At 33.6% G+C, this 23,267-nt stretch overlaps 1 protein-coding gene across 1 annotated transcript in view; it reads left to right on the forward strand.

The window, feature by feature from the left end:
* The window catches only part of LOC129219029 (kinesin-like protein KIF11-A), a 75,902-nt gene that overhangs the window by 19,728 nt on the left and 32,907 nt on the right, over positions 1-23,267 (forward strand). Inside the window, exons 8-9 of the mRNA XM_054853349.1 lie at positions 11,050-11,184; positions 11,396-11,491. Coding sequence (XP_054709324.1) covers positions 11,050-11,184; positions 11,396-11,491 — 231 coding nt within the window. The remainder of the gene's footprint in view (positions 1-11,049; positions 11,185-11,395; positions 11,492-23,267) is intronic.

A 23,267-nucleotide genomic window follows, 5' to 3' on the forward strand; every position in this document is an offset into this window, starting at 1 on the left:
GAAAATGGATTTTATGTCGATGCTGTTATCTGGAGGTAACATGTGATTTTTTTTTATCTGTGTGTATGAGGAGGTATAATGAAATCTCTATTGACCCTTTTACAAAGGAAATGCAGTAACTTATTGCCGAGAGTAGGGATTTTCCATAGCACCTGTTTACATTTTGCCCCGCAGTTGATAAACGATTCTTCTGAATTATCCCGCTTTGCACATGGTAAGGAGCATTCGCAAAATTGTATGTACAATGCTCCGCTTGTTTTCCTTGCATTAGAAAATTTTCTTCTATCGGTTTTTATGTGCTTGCAGAGTCTGCTTTTTGGTCAGTGTGCGTTATTAATCGGTTGGATCGAAAATCACTTTAAAGAGTAGCCATTGCGTAAGGGTTTGAAAAACATAAAAAATAGTGCTTCATTTGCACATAATACTTACTTTAAACCACGTATCATGAATATAATAGGTGTATAAATGTATTAACAATTTTAAAGAGTTGTAAAATTCATCTGAAATGCAAATTAAAAATTTCAACATGTACAAACTGTTATAACCAGGGGTTCCAGACGAAAGAATATATTCCCTCTAAGGTGAAAGCATGGTGCTAAGGGTGCCATACTGGCCAGGAAATAGAGCAGAGGAGCCAAAACAGCATGCAATTGCAGGAGGATTCGCTGCGCATGCGCTTTTGCCTTAGATATACATTCAACCACTTAAATATGGCGGACAAATCATGGTTGCGTTGAATGAAGTACACTATTGGATTAAAACACAACTTTTCTAGGATTAATTATCCAAAATTACAAATAAGTACAGCTTTTGATCACTTCGTAGCTTTTAGGGCTTTCAAATATAGTTAAAAGTGTTTAAAAGTGCATTTATTGCTTTTCAGTTACCGTTACTGCCGTTTAGTTTCTGTTTACCGTTACTGTCGTGAAATTTCCATCATTCAAAACGCTACTAAAAATATCTATCATTATTTTCTTGAGTACTCGATAAGCAACATTTAATCACCAAAATAACCGGCAATAAGATTATCAATAATCAACAAGTGAGAACCAGAATAAAAATGATTCTTGTATTTGGGTAAATTATAGCAGAATAGCAAGCGAAAAAATAAACAAGAAAAAAAAGTCTCTCTCCGTCTGGCTTTTTTTTTTTTTTTTGCTTTATCATTCAACTGTTTGAATCATTTCCTGTTAGCGGTTAATGTCTCGATAGCGTTAGAAATTTCTTTTTGTTTTTGAACTGTCGAAAAACTTCATGTGCATTTTATTTTGTTACTCTTGATTAACGTTTATGAAACGATTTTTTTTCCGTAACTGTAATATTCCACAATATTTTTGGCTCTTCATACAAATAATTCATTAGTACCTCTATACTTCATTTTCGGTATATGTCATGTTTTAGTGAATGCATAATTTCTCACATTTAAATAATTATTCGTCTTTAAATTATAACATATTTGTGACATCTTTGATACCGAGTAAAGGGGTAGATATTTATTGTTTTATTAATTTTTAACAATACTTTGTGAAAAAAAAGAAACCTCACCAGAACGCAGAATTTTTTCATAAGTTTTTTAACGGCCCCAGAGTTATTATTATTTATTTTATGAATTTTTAAGAAAACGATGAAGATTTCACTGGTCCACAAAGTGTTTTTATTTGCTTTTATCGAGCCCGTGGGACAAAAGAGGTTGAGAAACACTAAGTTAGAGCACGATCAGATGAATTAAAGCAATGAGCACATCTTAACTATGTTGAAAACTCTGAAATATGATCAAATGCTGTAATTACAAGTTTTAATCATTTCCAGTACTGACTTCAAAGTGAAAAATGTCCAAAATGTAGAATATCATGAATCAAAACAAAATATTAAAAAAAATAATAATTTGAATTTGACATCTTGAATTCAAATTATGTTTTTCGCAAACACGAGTGTGTGTATGTAGGCGTGTGTGTTTGTGTATGGGGGTATGTGTTTGTGTGTACGGGTTATGTGTATGTGTGTGTAGGCATGTGTGTTTGTGTCTGTGGGGGGTCTGTGTATGTGTGTGTAGGCATATGTGTCTGTGTGCAGGCATGAATGTGTGGGTAGTTGTGTGTATGTGTGTATGTTTTTGGGTGTGTATGTGTGGGTGTCTGTATGTATGCGTGTGTGTATGTGTGTAGGTGTGTGTGTTTGTGTGTGTACTTGTGTATGTATGAGCGTGTGTGCAGGACATGGATGCAACCTGGAGACGGCTTTTGCTAGAGGTGCAGCATCGTGAGGAGCCCGTCGACGGTGATGGTGCGGAGGGTGGCGGTGGGAAAAATCAAAGGAACGTCAAAAAAAAAGTAAAGTGAGATCAATAAGCAATCGTGATTGCTCAAAAAAAGAAAAAAAAAATACGCAACTGTATTCAGAAACGCACACAATACGGGGGAGGAGGATCTACAGTAAGGGTGCCATTTCACTCTCCGAAGGTTCCTTTTTTTCACTCCGGCTGCCTATTTTATAAAAGGTGCCTGTTTTTCATCCTATTTAGAGGTGCTATTTCGGCTCCGTATTGGGTGCCGCTGGTGAACAAGCGTTTTTCCTCTGAAATGTGCCGATCGCATCCTGTAGTTTTAACACTGCAGGGTGTCCGAATAAAATGTACTTATTTGGAGAGGTCGCTATTTTTAACAGAGTTCAAAGCATTGGAAAACTGTAAAATCAGATACCAGTACTCGTAAAAGTTTTGTAAAAATATGTGTACACTTGCACGTGAATTTCCTTAGAAGCCCTGGGCTCCCTCAGTAGCTCTTTCTGTACACTTCCCGTTATGAAAAAAGTTTTGTGCCACTTTTTAATACTCCTACTCTGGGCAGAGGGGGAGGGAGGTATTTCTTTTATAACCTGTTCAAAACATTATTTTCACAGTCATTACGGATTTTGTATACCAGATATCAATTTGTGCCTTCTCTTGACGTTATTTTAGAAACTTCAGCTGCTAAATTTGCCCAATATCGCCCTCATAGCACTTTTTGAACTTCTTAAATTTCTCAACTGTAATGATAAGCCAAGGTTACTTAGACATTATTATAACGAATAACAAAACTTTTCACTTTAAAGTATCTTGATGTTACTTTTCATTGCTTCGTAAACCTCGAGCTGTAAAATTTTAATCTTGAGCGCCATCAAAATTTTAAAGTTAGTGTTCGTTTTAATGCAAGTACAGGCAGTCATCATTATTTCATTTTAATGACTTTAAAAGAAGAATTTAGATGTTTGTTTCAGTCACTTCATAAACCTCCGAGCTCTAAATACGAATGTTAAAAATAATCCTTTTGTTATAATCTTTTGTTCAAGTACTCAGGGCTTAACTTGAACTTGGTATTTATGCTATCTGAGCACTCTGAATCCATTTTTAATTTCAAAAATAGACCATCAGAATCAGAACTATGAAGTTTTCCTTTTAATGTTTAGAGCTGCTTAACCGAAATTTAATTATCGATAACTTTAATGAAGACCTTAACCAATGTTTATTGTTTCATTTGTTGTTTTCCTCCTACGCGTGTGTGGAAAAAGTAATTTTTTTTTAAATTTTTCCAGGGCTGTAAAAACTGCAGGAATTGGTGATTTATTGTCAATTTGCGAAAATGATAAAGTAAACTTAGTCCAGTCAATAGGTAGAAAAAAAACGGGCTTACCTAACAAAAAATGGGGTCAAAGATTTTTTTTTTTAATTCGAATATACTAGTGCCAATATGAAAAAACCAAGTTATCCAACACGAAAGACCTCGGGAGAAGTTTTGGGGACCGAAAACCCCCAAAAATTTGTGACTTTTTGTAGTATTTCCAAAATATTTCAAAAATGATTAAAATTAGAGAAAAACATCGAATGTAAATGTTGAAGAAGATTAAATTTCCTTGAACTTTTGTCATTACAACATTTTTGTAGCATGAAAAGCAAGCGAGTTACAACTTCTTGAAAGTCACACTTTTTCTGAACCCCTCAGCAAAGTGAGTAAAGGCGCATCGGATAACGGAGGAAAAAAGGAGAAACGCCGGCTGCCTGACCTTGGGAATAATTTGTCTTTCGCAACTGAGGGTAAATCAGCCTCTATTCCCTTTAACATAAACAAAAGACCCACATTCTATCCCCTTTTTGTTCTCCAAATGCGATGTATCGACTCAATAGCTACGCGTATTGGTCATTTCAGAGTTCGAGCAAGAGTATGTTTTATCAATCTGTGTGTTCTGTATTACATTTTTTTTTGTAGAAATGATTACGCTTGACAAAGATGTTTTTTTTTTTTTTTTTTTTTTTTTTTGCAAAATCAGTTTGAATGAAGGCGAAATAAGGATTGTGAAGGAGAAGGGAATAGAAAATCTTCTGAGATGCAGTGCAAAACGTCAAAATGAGGATCATCAGTGATTTTTGAAGGACTTAAAAGAAGTGACAATTCACACTGCCTGTCACAAATGCCATATCAATGAGCAATCAATTTCTTCCCTTGAAGTAATGGTTTAACCTAACTTGGTAAGCTAAATTCCTCAAGAAAGATTTCTGGCAAATTATAACAACAAAAATCGTCTTATTTAACTTCTTAAGACGTATTTCGAAGAGGGTGACATTGAAGCCAGGCAGGCTCAAGAAGATGCCGACTTACTGTTCTTTCAAAGGTGAAGGAAATTGAAAAGATTGTTATAGCGGGCGAGGATATGGATCTGTTGGTACTGATGACAGCTTTAGGACAGCCTTTCAGCAAATTGTTCTCTTTAAAACCTGGAAGAGGGAATACTTGTGATTTGTTTTTTTTTCCCACTAAATCCTTTAAGTTTGACCCCAGCAATATTCTTTTTATCTATGCGTTTAGCGGGTGTGATACGACATCGGCAATCTTTGGCCAAGGCAAAATTAAGTTGTGCAACATAGTCAAAAAAAATTCTGAAATTTCGGAAGCTATTGAAGTATTTATGGATCCAATCAGTCATCATGATGCCGTAGCTGCAGCTGGAGAAAATATTTTGAAAATATTATACACAGGTGACGTAAGGTATTTGAACCTATCTTTGGATACTTTGCGATTTAATCTTTTTATAAAATCAGTATACAGAGCCAAAATAAGTCTTGCAGGGATACCTCCAGCGTGCAAAAAAAAAAGAGAAAAATATGCTGGACGTTATCATTCATATTGGTGCAACCATGCAACCAGCAAACTCTAAGTTGGTTGGGCAACATAATTGATCTAGGGAAATGGGGTTGGGATCACAGAATGCAAGGTCTGTTGACTTGAAAACCGATTCAGCTCCTCAGACTCTTTTGAAGATTGTATCTTATTGTACCTGCAAGAAAAATTGTACTAGAGCCTGTTCTTGTTGCAAGGTGGATTTGAAATGCTCCAGCATGCGCAAACACTGCAGTGGCATAAATTGTGAAAATGTTGCACAAATTTCATCTTTGGATGAGACTGCAGAAGATGATTTGTTCTAGGAGCTTTTGGAATCACAGCAACAAGGAGATGAACAATTCAAGGACCACAGATTTTTTCTACCCCCTACAGATTCTGAACAAGGAGAACCTGGGCCTTCAAAACGGCTTCGAAGAAGATAAACAACGTATTTTGTTGTCTTATCTCTACTTGCTTTAAGGTCGAATGAATCTCCCTGTAATTTAGATGTACGTATTAAACTTCTACAGTTGGATTTTCATTTTGAAAGGTAATTCTTTTGGGTTTTCCATGCCTTAAAAAGTCGGTTTCTGCAGAATATTTTCAAAGTGTTCATTACGCATTACTATTGTACCTTCATTTGTGCATTATTGTGTCTATTGTTTGCTTATTAGCACCCTAATATTTATTAATTCACATTTATATTCAACTATCGCATTTTCGCTTGTAATAGAAAAGATGGTACGAATTATGTGCTTTAAATGAAGGCGTAGATTATGTAATTAAATTACAAACTGAAATATAAATCAAATAATATTAGAGTCTGATTAAGACTATCTCTATCAGATCCGAATTATTAGTTCATGAGCGGTGGGGGGGGAGGCTTTATTATTATTATTATTGTATCAACATAGGATGCATGATTGTGTTGATTGTTTGCTTATTAGCTGCCTAATACTCATTCCTTCACATTAATATTTAAAGATCGCATCTTTGTTTGTAATAATTAGACTAGAATGTACGAATTATATGACTCAAATGAATGTATATAATGTGTAGTCCAGTGACAAACTGCAATATATCATCTGTTATTGGAGTCTGATGAAGACTACCCCTGTCAGACCGGAAATGTTAGTCTGTGAGCAGTGGGGAAGGAGCAGGAAACTCAAACTGTCGATAAACTCTCTGAAACTCAAGTTTCTATTTGAGTTCTAATAATTGTGACGCCTTGTTTTCGGTGTGAATGTTTTTTTTTTTTTTTTTTTTTGGCGGAGTGGAGGAAAACTGCCTATTTTCAAAGAGCTATAGCAAGTTTGTTATTTGTGCTACAAAAAAGTTGTAAATACGAAAGTTGTAGGAAATTTAATGTTCTTTAAACTTTGTATTTGATATTTTTCCTAAATTGAACCATTTCGGAGATATTTTGGAAAAAACAAAAAAAAGTCATAAATTTTTTAGGTTTTTCGGCCCCCAAAAGTTCTCCCGGGGTCTTTCGTGTTGGATAACTTGGTTTTCCCATATCGGCATCAATATGTACAAATTTAAAAAAAAAAATCTTTGACCCCATTTTTTGTAAGGTAAAATGTATCTATTGACTGGACTAACTATGTACCGTGCAATATTCAACATGACGTAATGTTAACTATTATCACTCAAACCAGGGATCCGATAGAGCGTGAGAACACGAAAATCGCGCACTTTTAAAAGAAATTTCACACGAAAAATATTTCGATGCGGGACTTTCTCGCGATTTTGTCACTTCTGTTAAATTGAATTATATGATTTGAAAAAAAATATCCCTCTAACTTCAACAGCGGGGCGAGATTTTCTAAATTACATTTTTCCCTCTTACTCTGACTTAAACTAGGATTTTTAAACAATTTTTTGGATTAGAGATAAAATACACGTATAAAACATTATACACTTATATCCGCACGCATTACAAATAAAATACATTTTTTTTCTGAATTTTTATTTTTTTTTTCTATTACTGAAAAATTGCAATAACAATGAGACAAAATTAACACTTTTTTAAAAAAAAGTGTTGATTTTGTCTCCTTGTTTTTGCAATTTTAATATATTTAATTAATAAATTCTCCTTGTTTTGCAATTTTAATAAATTTTAATAGATTTAAAAAAAAACATTTTTTTAAAAGTTTTTTTTATCAAAAATAATTTTGCATAATAAAGTTAAAACACGAACCTCTTAAATTTTTCAAGGTAATATATACACACACAAAAAAAAAAAGAAAAGAAAAAAAGAAACTTTTATAAATTCGGGTGCTTTTTGTAAATACCGATAGTTACTCAATTCGTGACAAATAACAAAACCTAGTTGTTTTCTTCAGCAGTTTGTTAGTTCAGAGAGTGGATCACGTGATACAATGTGTGATTACGTTTTCAAATAAATTTTGTAAAGTGTACACGTAGTCGAACGGTATGTTATCAACAGTCTACGCCATGATGCAACCCTTAACTGGTGAGATGGGTAACGCGCCACATGACTTTATATGTGCTTATTTCACTTCCGGTACATGATACTATATCAGTTTTATTAAAATGAAATACGAAAATTATTGGAAAATGTCCTATATGTTGCTAAATATTTTGCGGTGCACAAGAAATACATTGCTGGAGTTATAAATGTATTGAAAAGTTGGAAATATATAGTTGGTTTTATGCATTCCCCCTCACCAGTTACGCAATAGAAAATCACCTTATCAGTTAAGTGTCAATAACAATCATTGGAGCAAACAACATGAAGCAGAGGCAATAATTTAGCAAATAACAAGTATAAGTTTCACTTATTGAGCAATCACGAATTGCTCATTGTTTTCACTTGACCGTTGAATGACATCCGTTCTTTCATCTTATTCTGCCCCCCCCCCCCCCCGAAGCCCGAAATGTTTCGTACGGTAAAACAGAAGGAAATTTTTTTAATGACTAATGTCAGAAAAGGAAAATACAAAGCTTTTTATTCTTAATTTTGTAACTATTAAATGGGTGAAAATTTAAAGAAATACAGAAAAAGCAATTCTAGTTCTCATTAGCTGCAAAGCATGCTTGAAATTAAGACCCTTAATTAGGAATTCCTACTCTCTTTCCCAATTCAATTCAGGGCCGTCCAGGGGCAAAGCAGGCCCCTTGTTAGTTTGGTAGCTTTGCCCTCCTCCAGGGGCGTGCACAGAAATTTTGGGGCCCGTCACAAGTGACTTTTTCGGGTCCCCCTCCATATTGTTTACCCCTATTTTCATCCCTAGTTTTAAAAATATTGAGCCTCCTTCAGACTCGGGCCCTGGCCAACCAGGTGTAACTTCTCCCCCCCCCGTGCACGCCCCTGCCCTCCTCCCCCAAAAACTCTTATAAAGCTTACACTGCACAGATTTCGAGCAGGGGACTCCCCAATGACCGGGCCCCTAGTTTCCGTTAGGCGAGAATCTGGTTACCACGATGGGACCAAATTCAGCTCCTTGATACATCATGAGTAAAAAATGCAAAAACCATGATTCTCCGTTTTTGTAGCATATTTTTCAAGATAAATTTTTGTGACTAATATTTTCCATGTCTTCCCATTTATTTAATACAGAAATCAATATTTTGGAAATTCTTTTGTTGTTGCTTGTTTTTATCTTACTTCTACTGCATACTGTAAATATATTAAACATGAGAAAAAAATAAACACTTACTCTATTCTATTTCATTTTCTGCACTACTTGTGATTGAAAAAAAAATGCTTGCTTTGAGAAATATTTCGTTACATTTATTTCTAACTCAAAACGGATGTGTCTTACAAAGTTATAATCCTTTTGTAAGACTGCAATCAACTTCTGAAAAGAGCAAATGAAGTACTTTGAATAATTTCAACTGTTCTAGAATCTTTGAAAATTATTTAAGTTTTTGAAATTCCTTGAAAAGTTCTTCAATTTTTTCTCTTATCAAGAAAATAAAGCATGATTTGTCCAAATGGCCAGAATATTACTCTTTCATTTTTATTTTCTGAATCTCCACACCATTTCTTTTAAATCATTTTATACAATTTTTGTACTGTAGGGCATTTGATGAAAAAGGGGGGGGGGAAGTGATAAAAGCAAACTACACCAAGAACCAATATCAGCAAATGACGACGTGCTTCTCTTTTCTCCTCTCTCGTTTTTCCTCTCTGTCGATTAATATCAACGATTTATCGAGCAAGCAATTTTTATTTTGATTGATCTTGATTTGCAAAATAATGCATATCTTTTAAAGACTTTGTTTGCCTGTTTTTCTTCATATTTTTGTAGTCTCAATGACCCCATTTTAGGCCTCAAAATACAGATTTATAAATCAATTTTTCAAAAAATTTCCCGGGGGAGAAACTCCCGGACCCCCTGAAATTGTGGATGTTCTACAGTTGACTTAAGAGGACACTCTCCTGTTATCCTTACCAATACAAGGTGAATAAAAAAAAAATAATAAGAAATTAAAATAAAAATGACAACAGTCCAACAGTGCAAATCATTAAAAAACAAGACAAAAAAACATCTTCAATGTTAAATATTTTTATGCACGTATGTGTGTCTATATGTAACTATCTCTATGTGTGTTAGGGCAATGTACGAATCCGGACCCCTCCCGAAAAAAATTTCTGGATTCGGTCTTGCGTCCATGTGCTTCGGAATCGAATTATTTACAAACGACCGTCTCGACTTTACACAATCTTTTTAACGCTAAAACAGTGTCCAGTACGCAACATCCAACTCCTGGCATTCAATTGAATTTTTACGTCTTGAATTCAAATTATTGTTGCGATAAAAGCCATTAGTAGAAAAAAGAAACTCAACGAGTAGGGTCTTGTCGAAATTCATGATTGCGAAATTCATAACTTGAATTCAAGATCTCAAAATTCAAACTAACTTTAACATACTTTGTCTCTGCGTTTTATTACATTCTACAAATAATGAAACTATTGTCTCTAAGTATGAAAACAAAGTATTGGCACTCGAAAAAATAGTTATCAAATTATTTCACTTTAGACTTCATGTAACCCTATTTCTAATCAAGGAACTAGAGTATAATGTACTTTTGATGTAATGAACTTAACTTTTTAGGGATTTGCAGGAGAAAACTGCTTTTGTAGAACAAGAGAAATTTAAAGCATTAGCCGAAATAGAAAAAATAAAGGAAGAAACTATTTTGGTAAGTAAATTCATTTTCAGAAACGGCATTTGAAGAAACAGCACTAACTATTGATCTGAATTAAACTCTTTGTGGCTTGATGGCCTAATTTATGTAGCAGAATGAGTGCATATTAATAGAATTTTCAAAATGCCCAAGGCGGTATGATTTTTGAAAATTCGCCACGACCACGTCAACATAGCTTTGCCATACATTTATTGCAAGACAAAGCAGTGAGGAGCAAAGGAATGTAAGTTCCAAAATTAAGAATTTTGAGATAACCAGTAAAAATAGTAGGTGAACTTTTCCTATTTGAATCAAGAGATAGTACTAGTACACCCGGTAAGTGCAGCTGTACAGCATGATTTGGAAAAAACCAATCAATGAAAGCCTACCTAAGATCGGAACTTCAAACGTGTTTTACTCTAAACTTGAAAGTGTCTACTTGCATCCCTTTGCTTCTCACTACCTCAGATGTGTTCTATGCGAAAACTTCAATTGTTTGAAGCACCAACAAAGGAAAACTTGTCCTTCTCTTTCCAAATTAAATTTAAAGTTTTAATTACATTATTGTAGCCAAACATACCCATCTTGTTTTTCTTTTCCCCCAAAAAATTTCTGACACTTTAACTCCAGGATTAAACAAAATATAAAGCTTCTATATTACCACGGTTATTAAGTATTTAAGAAAGAAGTAACTGAGGCCTTTGTTTTCAACGATCTACAAAACATAGTTGAATAGAAATATTTAACTTATTTATAGGTGGATTTGCAAATTGAACAAGCTCAGCAGGAACTTGCTCAGGAAAAAAAGAAGTTAGAGAGAAAAAGGAACGCGAAGAAGAAATTGATTCAAGAAGTTCAGGAAGAGGGGGAAACTTTAGCTACTTCTGAAAGAGTGAGTTATTACTGAATTTTTTCTCCTTTCAAAATATTTAATAAATTTTAAATACTTCGCGGTTCATACGAAATATTGCCTTGTTTCAATTATTTACGAATTCATTATCATGGCGGTAATGTTTGTAATAAATCAAATGTATGGTTATAAAAATCTGTCCTTAATAATACCTTAACTGGGTCTTTATTTCTTACATGATGTTCTTTTATAGGTGCTTGTTACATTGGAAAAATATTCGAGTCATTTGCACGATCAAGTGCATGAGGATCTTACAAAACAGTATGAAGTTCAGACTGAGCACGAAAAGGTAATATTTAGGTACATGTTTTGTATCGTTTTCTAAACAAGCTATTGCTGTGAATTGGTGAAAAAAACCGTACTTAGATGAGATAGTTCTGATGGAATAAAACCTTTTAGAGAAAAGAATGAAGCATTGCCTTTGTAAATGTTCCGTCTTTTTCTGTTTCGAAGCATAGATGACAAAAATGATAATAAAAATAAATAAATAAATAAATAAATAAAAAATAAACAAAAGTACTAAATGTGTAACATTCAAAGCTTATCTAATGAAACCAAAACTAATTTGTTTTCATACAAGTTGTTCCCGTACTTCATGTGAGGCAGTGAGAAGTAACGGGATTTAAGTGATAAATTAAAAATTTGGATCTGACCAGTCCAAATGGTAGATGAACCTCCCTCATCTTTGGGCAAGATTTAGTACGCGTAGCCGTGGTAGGTGCTGCTACGCTGCTAGACAGCGTGATTTAGAAAAAACTTTTCAATGAAAGCCTGCCTAGGACCGCAACTTCCAATGCGCTTTACTCAAAACTTGAAAATGTCCACTTGCATCCCTTTACCACTGCCTCATGTGAAGCCTGGGTTGGTGAGAGGCATTATACGCGATCTTTCATTGAAGGTTGGCGCGTGTTGCTTTTCATTGCACTTGGACTGCTTATTGTACTGCTTGCGTGCATATCACAAAATCAAGTTGACGATCATGCTCTTTTACGGCCATCAGATTTTAACCTCAAGGTTATAAAAAAGAAAAAATAGAGTGGGAGTTTAGAGTGATTTCACGTTTTTTTTATATTCACCGTCAACATTTGTTCGGTACTCAGTTCTCTTTGAGCAACTGTTGGCAAGTTTTAGGATAAAAATATAGTGGATTTGAGATTGAAGATCAATTGAGATTATAGCAGCGCATTGTAGGTAAACACAACGGAACTTTGAAATTCACTTAGAGCTACACGACGTCAGTCAGAAATATAATTTAGATTGACGCTCAAATTCGCGAGATAATTCTACCATCGCACATAGGAGTAAAACCGGACAAAAACCAAAATCCAAAAGTTTGATGAAAGTTGTTGTAAACCTACTTTACTTCAAGTCGGATAACTGTTCTACCAAATTATAGCAATAAAACTCTCACCTGCTGCATTTCTGTTGGTATGCGCTCGTCGGAACTTAGACATTGTTGGAATCTCTGGTTTTTGCCTTCGACGCTTTTCATGCCAAGTCTATATTTTCTTGTTATTGCATTTGAATGTGATGGGATTTAATAAAACAAACTTTTGAGTATGGAAAAAGGAGGTATATAGCTCAATCTAAAATCCTGTTTCGTTGAATTACTTTAACATTTACTATTCTCTTACTGTGTAAATAAAGTGTAAGTCAAAATTGGGTGTTTATTTTTTACTAAAATTTTTAGATATCAAGGTTTTTGTTTACTTTCTGGGTCGAGTCGGACTTTTGTTATGAGCATAAAATTTTGAGTGTCTGCTATGGTCTTCTGTGAAAACATCTGCCCATTTCCCTAATTTTGTTTTTTCGGAGTTTAAAGTAGGTGAGTAAAAAAGGCTTAACTATTTTAAGTTCGGAATTTTTTCTTATTTCTTTATAAATTTTTTTTATTTCTTCTGTAACTGCCAAGTTTTTTACCAGAATAGGATTATATGATATCATGAAGGAATTTAAAGCCATGTTACTGGATAAATAGACATTGTCGGAAGAAAAACGTGAGGAATTAGGAAATAGGTAGATCATATTGAGTCGTGTTTTGAAGTATTTTTAAACCGAGTTAATGTGTAAAGAGGCTTCTGAATGCTATATTGATAATCATTTCTTGAAAAATAAAGATCAATGCCTAAGGTATTTCATTACTGGTCGACAAAATCTGCGCAATTAGCAGAGACCACCGAAGTCCTTTTAACAGCTAAATTGTAAAACTAAAGAACTACAAAATTAGGTAACTGTTGAAAAGATAAAAAGTGTAGTTGGTACAAGCCAGTGCACCATAAAAAAAAGTGATTAATCCAAAATAATAAAAGAACTAAATTCTTTACCAACCGGATCAACCAAACTTCGAAAAAAAACTATTATTCCCTCTATAATAATCTAACTGTTGCTGGCTCTCGCAATCTTTGCAGACAGGCAGTGGGAAGTAATTAAAATGATAACAAAAGCAATTACCCTTAGTTGTTCCATTTCAGGAAGTGCTTAAGAGCCATTATTTTGAAGTTCAGACAAGGTGTGGCAGTGACCATTTTTGATTTTTCTAATTTTTTTATATGTCAAAGTAGGTCATGAGAAGTGAACATTCTGAAACTTTTAGCCTTCCGAAAACTTTTTTTCGCTCGTTAAAAATTTCCAAAGTTTGAGGTTTTGCAGGCGCTTTTTTAGAAAAATTCTAAAAGTCGCATTTCAGTGCGCTTTAACTCTTTACAGAAACACCACCTCACGATTATGTTTATATTTATTGGTTGTACTGTATCTAGTGATGATGACTTTATAGTTATTTATAGTTATATTGGTTGTGGGTTGTTACTTTCTTCAGATAAGGGGTCGCAAAGTATGGATTTTATCCGTTTTCGCGCAAGTTTAACCTGCTTTATTTCCCCCCAAAAAGCAGCCCTCCCGAAAAAAATTTAACATATACTGAAAGTTTATAGTATGAAGAGAGTAAATAACACAAAATTTGTTTGAGGTTTAATTTTTTTTAGGAGAAAAATGCCCTGATATTTTTCAAATTTTCAAAAATTGTGCTTTTTTGATCGCAATTTACTCAAAACAGCATCACTAGGAAAAAAAAAACCTTTTATATATTATGATACCTGGCTATGTCTAAAACATCATGAAAAAGAAAATAGCATGGGATCTCTTCTTGTTTTCTAGAAAATATTTTTTTGTAGCTCATTTTATGCGTTTTCTCGTGCGCAAAACTTGTGTCTAGTATGCAGATTAGATCTGCTAAAACTTAAAGGATGTAGTAAGAATGTATATATATGTGTATAGAGAAAGAGAAAAAGACTAGCAATACTTTATTTTTCTGATTTTTACAAATTGATGGTATTTTAAGTGCAGGTAAATCAGAAAACGATAAATCGATATCATATATATATATATATATATATATATATAGATTTATCGTATAAATCCCAAAATGATTCTTTCTTCTTTATGTCAGTGGAAGAAATTTCAAGAATAATATCTGCTTCACTTTCCTCTAAATGTCTATTTTCTATGTCATCTTCAAATACCTCTTCAGAGTTCTGTTTCTTATGGTCTTGTTCAGGCATCTACCAATCAACAAGGAGAAAACAAAGAAAACATTTTGTCAATCTCATGTGAGGGGTGGGCTCTCCCAACTCGTAAAAGTACACGATTTTCAATGAAACAAAGAGAGTTTCTTTAAGAAAAGTTCCTTTATGGTGAGAAAACCGGGAGAAATCAGACGCCCGACCAAGTAGAACATGCAATGAGAACAGAGATGATTGAAGACATAAAAATATTCCAACCGAACAATATCTGACAAAAAGTCAAATTCAAGCTGCTTTCAACCGATATACAAAGCAAAAAAAAAAAAGCAAATAATACTGATTTATCAAGAACCGACAGCCTTTTAGAGGTATTTGAAGATAACACAAAAAATAGACGTTTAGAGGAAAGTGAAGCAGATATTGTTCATGAAATTTCTTCCATTGCTATGGACATAAATAAGAATTATTTTGGGATTCATACGATAAAACGAAAAATCAATATATATATATATATATATATATATATATATATATATATATATATATATATATATATATATATATATATATATATATATATATATATATATATATAATGTATATATATATGATATCGATTTATCGTTTCCTGATTTACCTGCAATTAAAATACCATCCATTTGTAAAAATCAGAAAAATAAAGTAGTGCTAGTCTTTTTCTTTTTCTTTATACATACATATATACATTCTTACTACATCCTTTAAGTTTTAGCAGATCTAATCTGCATACTGGACACACGTTTTACGCACGAGAAAACGCATAAAATGAGCTACAAAAAAAATTATTTTCTAGAAAACAAGAATAGATCCCATGCTGTTTTCTTTTCATGATGTTTTACACATAGCCAGGTACCATAATATATAAAAGGTTTTTTTTCCTAGTGATGCTGTTTTGAGTTAATTGCGATCAAAGAAGCACAATTTTTGAAAATTTGAAAAATATCAGGGCATTTTTCTCCTAAAAAAATTAAACCTCAAACAAATTTTGTGCTATTTACTCTCTTCATAGTATAAACTTTCAGTATATGTCACTTTTTTTTCGGGGGGTGGCTTTTTTGGGGAAATAACGCAGATTAACCCATTAACCGCCGAAACTCGAAATCGTTATTTTTTTGAATAAAAATCATAAAAGTTATCATTCTGAACCTATATAATAGTAATATGCTTAAAAAAGAATAAAAATGCACTTGCTTTTACAAATATAGGGTGTTGCGTTGACGCAACGTCAGCGGAAAAGGAGTATTAATGCTAAGTAGTTTTATCAGAAATTCTTCAGCAGTTTCAATGCTTTTTATACACAGGAAATTTTTATAATCTTAGTTATGGCTCTTAACCATTCCGAGCACTTTAGAAGAAATTGAAATTTATATAAAATAGGCACATAAATGCATTTCAGAAATTTTAAATTTTGAGTAAACATCGATTTTTTATAGTTACACATGAAAAACTTCGCTGCAATCGTGATGAAGTGCAACCTCACAAACATTGCAGCGATAAATAGTTTGGCTGTGGCAATTCTTGCAGCGTAGTCTTTTATTGTCTGTCGACCTTACGATAAAATATCCCCCATTGGTAAGCTGAATTTGCTTGGCCGTCCTGTAGCTGGACTTTTCTTTTTCATGTCACTATCATAAGGGGTCTGTAAAAGATGAAGTGCAACCTCTCGCCTAAAATCCAATAGTGACTTTCTATTTTCTTCTTTCGATAGTCTTGAAAGTTTCCAAGCATTGGTTAATGCAACATCAATATAATTGGAGAATATTGGCCACCACCATTTTTTCCCTCGGACTCTAATTCTGTAATTTGAAACTAAATTGTCACACAAATCAATACCCCCCCATTTTCATGTTGTATTGCTCAATTATACAAGGTTGAGGAACAGAAATCTTTTTCTTCTGGTTTCTGGAATAGCGAGAAACGTTTTTGACAGGCTCAATTTTACCATAGGTTGAACCCATAGTCACAACAGCGTTGTCATTCCATCGTTTTTGCAGGGCATACAAATTTGTTTGTTCTACAAGATGCGATAAAATATTGGAATAAAAAAAAAAGATTAAAAATATCAACACTAGCTTTACCTTCTAGAGTGTGTCTTACAGCTTGAATGGGGACCTGTTCTTCATTTTTTGGTTGATACCTATCAATTGGTTCCTGTTTTGTCCATCGCCAATCTTCTGTTTTTCGTATTTTAGTTTTTTTACTACTGGATTTGGAACAATTGAACTTTTTTTTTACGTAGACTTCAACTTCGCCTGCAGTATCGCCCGGTAAAACTTCATTATCATTATTTAAAATGTTGTCATTGCCTTCTTCTTCATCACTAGCTTTTGTTATTTCTGGTGGTACAACAACAATATATGTTTCTTCATTTTCATTATCATCATCATCTGAGTTTTGTTCGAAAATCTGTTCCAATGCTTCTTCCAAAGTTAGATATCTTGTTCTGGGCATTTCGAAAGGCAGAGACGAAAAAAAAAGCTTCCACAGTCAAAACGCGCAGAGTAAAAATGAAATATAGTTCTACCCTAAAGCAATTGAGACAGACAGTCAGTCTACCCCTTTTTCGCTGACGTTGCGTCAACGCAACGCCAGTTTTTACTTCTCCCTCCTCCCCAGCAGAAGCAGTTTCTTTGAGGAATAATCTGATAAAAAGTGACCTTGACTAAAAGTATTTCATATATAAACCAAAACATTGTTTTTTTTTAAATTTTTTCTGACAGAAAACTGGATCACAAATTTAGTCAAAAAAAAAAAAAAAAAAAAACCATGTGAGAGAAACAATTTTTATCATACATAAAAAAAGAAATTTAAAGCAATTTTTCTATTTAACATATTTCTACTAATATTCTTAAATTCAAATTAGCAATCGATAAAAAAATTAGATTTCTAGTGTAGTTTCTATGGATATTTATTATAACCGTTGCGTCAACGCAACACCAGCGGGTAATGGGTTAAACTTGCGTGAAAACGAATAAAATCCATACTTTGCGACCCCTTATCTGAAGAAAGCAACAATCCCCAACCAAAACAACTACGAAGTCATCATCACAAGATACAGTACAACCAATATATATAAACATAACCGTGAGGTGGTGTTTCTGTAAAGAGCTATAGCGCACTGAAATGCGACTTATAGAATTTTTCTAAAAAAGCGCTGCAAAACCTCAAACTTTGGGAATTTTTAACGAGCGAAAGAAAATTTTTTGGAAGGCTAAAAATTTCAGAATGTTCACTTCACTTCTTATGACCTACTTTGACATATAAAAAAATTAGGAAAATCAAAAATGGTCACTGCCAAAATTTCCGTTTTTTGTCTGAATTTCAAAATAATGGCTCTTAAAAGGAATGTTACCCGGAAGCGGTCTCAGTACGAGTAACAGATGCCTTCTCTCTGAAATTCAACTTCGTGTTCTGCTTTACCACGATGGGTTGAGACTGTATAAATATATATATTACAGGTTGTAGAAACGTCTTCAGAAGAAAAAAAGGCAAAATATGGTACTGATATAAAAATAGGGCCATAATGGATACCAGCAGACACAGTATAAATAAAGATTTTAAAACGTTACCGAAAACGATGCAAATATTAAACAGAGCTCACACTACTAGTTGTAATTATTAATGGTGAAGGAAACAAAATTATAAAATGCTGTTCCTTCCTCTTTTAGATTTTGCTGACCCATACGAGTATGTCTAAAGGTATTTTTAAATTATTGATGCCGGGTGCTGAAGTTTGCCTTACAAGGCAATCCAACCAATTGTTTAGTTTTCAGAGAAGGCAGCTGGTAACTCGCATAAGGCCCTAGCAGCATCACCGATTACATTTTTCACGATAATTTTCACGATTGGATCGTAACAGATGCATATTACACAGACACTTACGAAATTCTAACCCCTTAAGAAGTGGTAGTAAACCCAGGCAGCTCTAAAAAGTTTTTTTTTTCCTAGAAGCAGTGAATATGATAATCGCAAGACGCAAGCACGCAGCAATAAATACTAGATGAGCAATCGTTTAATAGCAATAAGTGTATAGAAGAGGAAAACAATAATTTTCTAAGAAACATCTTTTTTTTTCTTCTAATAAACACCCTACTTTGATCGAGTATTAAGTTTCAATACATTGTCACAAAAAATCGCATAAAATAATATTGTCCGTTTTTTTATACACATACTCCTATGTGCATTGGTTAGACACCTAAACCGCAGATTGAAGCATAACTGCTTGAAGAAGTATTTGACCGGCGCACATGGGAGTATTTGTATCAAAAAACCGGACAAAATTATTTGATGCGATTTTTTGTCATATAATGCTTTGAAACTTGCTACTAGATCAAAATAAGGTGTTTATTTAAAGAAAAAAAGATATTTCTTAAAAAATTATCTTTTTTTCCTCTTCTATACACTTACTGCAATTAAAAGGTTGCTCATCTAAGTATTTATTACAGCGTGCTTACGTCTTGCAATCATATTTACTCCTCCTAAGGAAAACGACTTTGTTCTTTAGAGCTGCCTAGGTCTACTACCACTTCTTTAGTAGGGATTAGAATTTCCTAAATGTCTGTTTAGTCTGCATGTGTTACAGTCTACTCGTGAAAATTACCGTGAAAAATGTACTCGGTGATGCGCTTATTTCGGGTTACAGCTTTTTTTCTCTGGAAACTAAGCAATTGGTTGGATTGCTTGAGAGGTAAACTTCAGCATCTGTCATCAAAATTTATATATACTTTTAGGCATAGGATGATAACCTTACTCGTATAGGCCGACAAAATCTAACAGAAGAAGGAATAATATTTTTTTTGTAACTTTGTTTCCTTTACCATCAATAATTACAACTAGTAGTGTGAGCTCTGTTTAATATTTGCATCGTTTTCGGTAACGTTTTAAAATCTTTATTTATACTGTGTGTACTGGTTTTCATCATAGGTCTATTTTTATATCAGCACCATATTTTGCTTTTTTCCCTCTGAAGACGTTTCTCCCCCATGTACTATTATATTTATACAGTTGTAACCTATCGTGGTTAAGCAGTACGTGAAGTTGAATTTCAGAGACGGTATCTGTAACTCGTACAGGGTTCTCATCCGGCTAACATTCCTCCTAAACAAACACTTTCTGAAATTGAACATCTAGGGGTAATTGCTTTTGTTATCATTTTAATTTCTTCCCACTGCTTTCTAGGGAAGTCTGTCTGCAAAGATTGCGAGAGCCTCTTGAGGTGTCTGTTTCATAACAACAGGTAGATTATTATAGATTAACTAATAGTTTTTTCGAAGTTTGGTTGATCCGGTTGGTAAAGAATTTAGTTATTTTATGATCTTGGATTTATCATTGTTTTTATAGTGCACTGGCTTATACCAACCACATTTGTCATCTCTTCAACAGGTACCTGATTTTGTAGTTCTTTAGTTTTACAATTTAGTTCTTGAAAGGACTTTGATGGTTTCTGCTAATTGCGCAGATTTTGTATACCAGTAATGAAATATCTCAGTTATTGTTCTTTATTTTTCAAGAAACGATCATAAATATAGCATTCAGAAGCCTATTTACAATTGAACTCGGTTTAAAAATACTTGAAAACACGACTCAATATGATCTGCCTATTTCCCTAATTCCTCAAGTTTTCCTTCCAACAATGTAAACTTTTTATAGAGTATCATGGCTTTGAATTCTTTCATAATATCATGTAATCCTATTCCGGTGAAAGATTTGACAGTGTCAGAAGAATTTATAAGGAAATAAGAAAAATTTCCGAACTTGAAATAGTTAAGCCTTTTTTACTCACCAACTTTAAACTCTTAAAAAACAAAATGGCGAAAATGGGCGGAAGATGTTTTTACAGAATATCATAGCAGTTTATATTTTATGCCCATAACAAAAGTACAGCCCGACTCGGCCCGGAAAGTAAACAAAAACTTAAATTTCTAAAAATTTTAGAGAAAAATAAACACCCAATCTTGACTTAATTTCACAGAGTAAAAAATTGAGAAATAATAAAATAATTCGACGAAGCAGAATTTTAGATGGAGCTATATATCTCCCTTTTCCATACTCAAAAGTTTGTTTTACTAAATTCCATCGCATTTAAATACAGTAACAATAAAACGGAGACTTAGCACGAAAAGCGTCGAAAGCAAAAGCGAGAGGTTCCAACAATGTCCAAGTTTCGACTAGAGTACACCAACGGAAATGCAACAGGTGAGATTTTTACTGCTGTCCATAGATAGAACAGTTATCTAACTTGAAGTAAAGCAGGTTTAAAACAACTTTCGTCAAACTTTTAAATTTTGGTTTTTGTCCGGTTTTACTGGCCAAATACTCCTATGTGCGGCGGTTTGGCTGTCTGACCGCGGGTTGAATCGTCTGTTGATCAGGGGTGTAAGTTTGGTCGGACAATAGAATTGCTAATAACTTTTCAAAAAAAGTGTTTTGAAAGAGCATGGTTGAAAATGTGATGTGAAATTCTTTAATTTCGCCTTATTTTGGAAAAAAAAAACTTTTTGTAGAAATTGAAAAACGAAAAGTAACGTTTGAAAACTAAGTTCTTTCGGATGTGTGAAAGTAACTGAATGAAGCCTTTGCCTTAAAAATTATGAGCTACTTCTCTATTTTTAAGTAAAAAATATAAGAAATTAATAATCCGCAGAGGTCCAAGAGAAAAAGTAATTTTATGATATAAGAATAAAACTAGTAAATGAGTTATGTAGTAAAAAATAAATTGTAGTCGTCTTTAATGAATAATATAAGAAAACAGTAATTGACAGTTTACAAAAAAAAAAAAAAACCTCTTCAAAGTACAATCATTCGGATCGTGTACTACTTTGCGTTTTTAGGTAATTATGGAAGCTGATAACCATCTTTTATTTACTAAATATTGAGTTACCCACTGTTTAGTCAAGTTTACTACTCAGAGTACGCAAAACTAGAACTCAAATGACTTATGCTTTTTACCCACAGAAACTGCTCGAAACGTTATCTGAAAAACGTTAGTAATTTCAATAATTGTTTTCGAGCTATAATAAAGTAAAAAAAAAAAAAAAAAAATCTCAACATACAATAATTAGATAGAAAATTGAGGAGTAAAGATATCAAACATATGCAAATATGTTTAAATTGCATCTACAACTCTAAATAAGTAGAAATTTAATTCTGAAATTATTTATGAAAAGTCTAATTCCGCGATTTTACTTTCACATTAATTCGCGCATATGATAGGCATCAAATGTGGATTCAACAAGATGCAATCTCATGATATAGCAACAAGATGCATTCTTACTAAAGCTTGACCACGGAGAGATGGCGGATGACCTTCAAGCGGGAAAACCATTTGTGTCATTTGTAATAAGTATAATCTGCCAGAAAGCGCATAGTAGTAACAAGCGGTTGCTCGCTGATCCTACCTATTACGAATTACAGTAAAACCTGTTAAATTGACCACCTGTCTAGATTAACCACTTTTTCGAGCATGGTATTAGTCCTATATCATATAAATTAACTTGTGTAAGTTGATCACCTGTTTAAGTTGACAACTAAAGAAATGTACCGCAAGTGATCCACTTACATAAGTTTCACTGTAGTAACAAACAATCTATTACAAATGTTACAAGCGATGTTTCCGCTTCAAAGTCAGCCGCCGTCTCTCCGTGGTCAAGCTTTAGCTGCCCCTTTGGACCTGACCTTTGGAAACTATTAGATTACGCTTGGTGCTTCGGTCTTGCAGGGCCTCTAATCTCTTTATTTTCTCTAAGATGCCTTGAAGAACATTTTGTCGCCTCAGAGCAACAGTAGGATATCTTAGTATTATTCCTGGAATTGGATGTGTTTGTGTCGCTCTGAGGCGACGATTTATATACACTCCTGTGAATTCTGATACGAAGTTGCTCGAGATTCATGAATGCAGTTGCTGTAACTGTGATTTGCGTAACACCAGTTATCTTAGCAAATGATCTTGAACCCATGGCATGTTGGTGACATGGTGCACAAGTGCCAAGGGGGACAAATTCTAATATATCGTCACCTCGTGGCAACAGTAAGATATCTAATCCTAAAAATAACACTAAGATATCTTACTGTTGCTCTGAGGTGACGATATACTCTGTAATGATTTAAAATTTTGCAATTATATCTGCTTTGTTTTCCCGTGTCTTTATTGCTGCCACGTGCAACTGGCGTTTCTGCCGATGCTTTCCGTTATGACTGTAAGATGCCGAGGGATGTTCTCTCATTCCTCTTTATGTTTGTACAGGAAGTTCGAGACACCCTGTACATAAAACATTTTGTTACGTCAATAAAACGATATTTTTCGGAATATATTTCAGAGACACCTTTTTAGTGAAATAAATTCTTAATATAAGCAGCGTCAGACATGCAAGAATGAATTTAGAGATTAAAAAAATTAAGATTCATTTCTTTTCAGGTAAAAGAACAACTGTTGCAAAAAGAAAGTGAGCGTAAGGCTCTTTCCGAGAAATTAGAAAAGTTACAGTCGATCCGAATTAAAAGCGTAGGATA

Source organism: Uloborus diversus, chromosome 3 (assembly GCF_026930045.1).
Source record: "Uloborus diversus isolate 005 chromosome 3, Udiv.v.3.1, whole genome shotgun sequence".
NCBI classification, from domain to species: Eukaryota; Metazoa; Arthropoda; class Arachnida; order Araneae; family Uloboridae; genus Uloborus; species Uloborus diversus.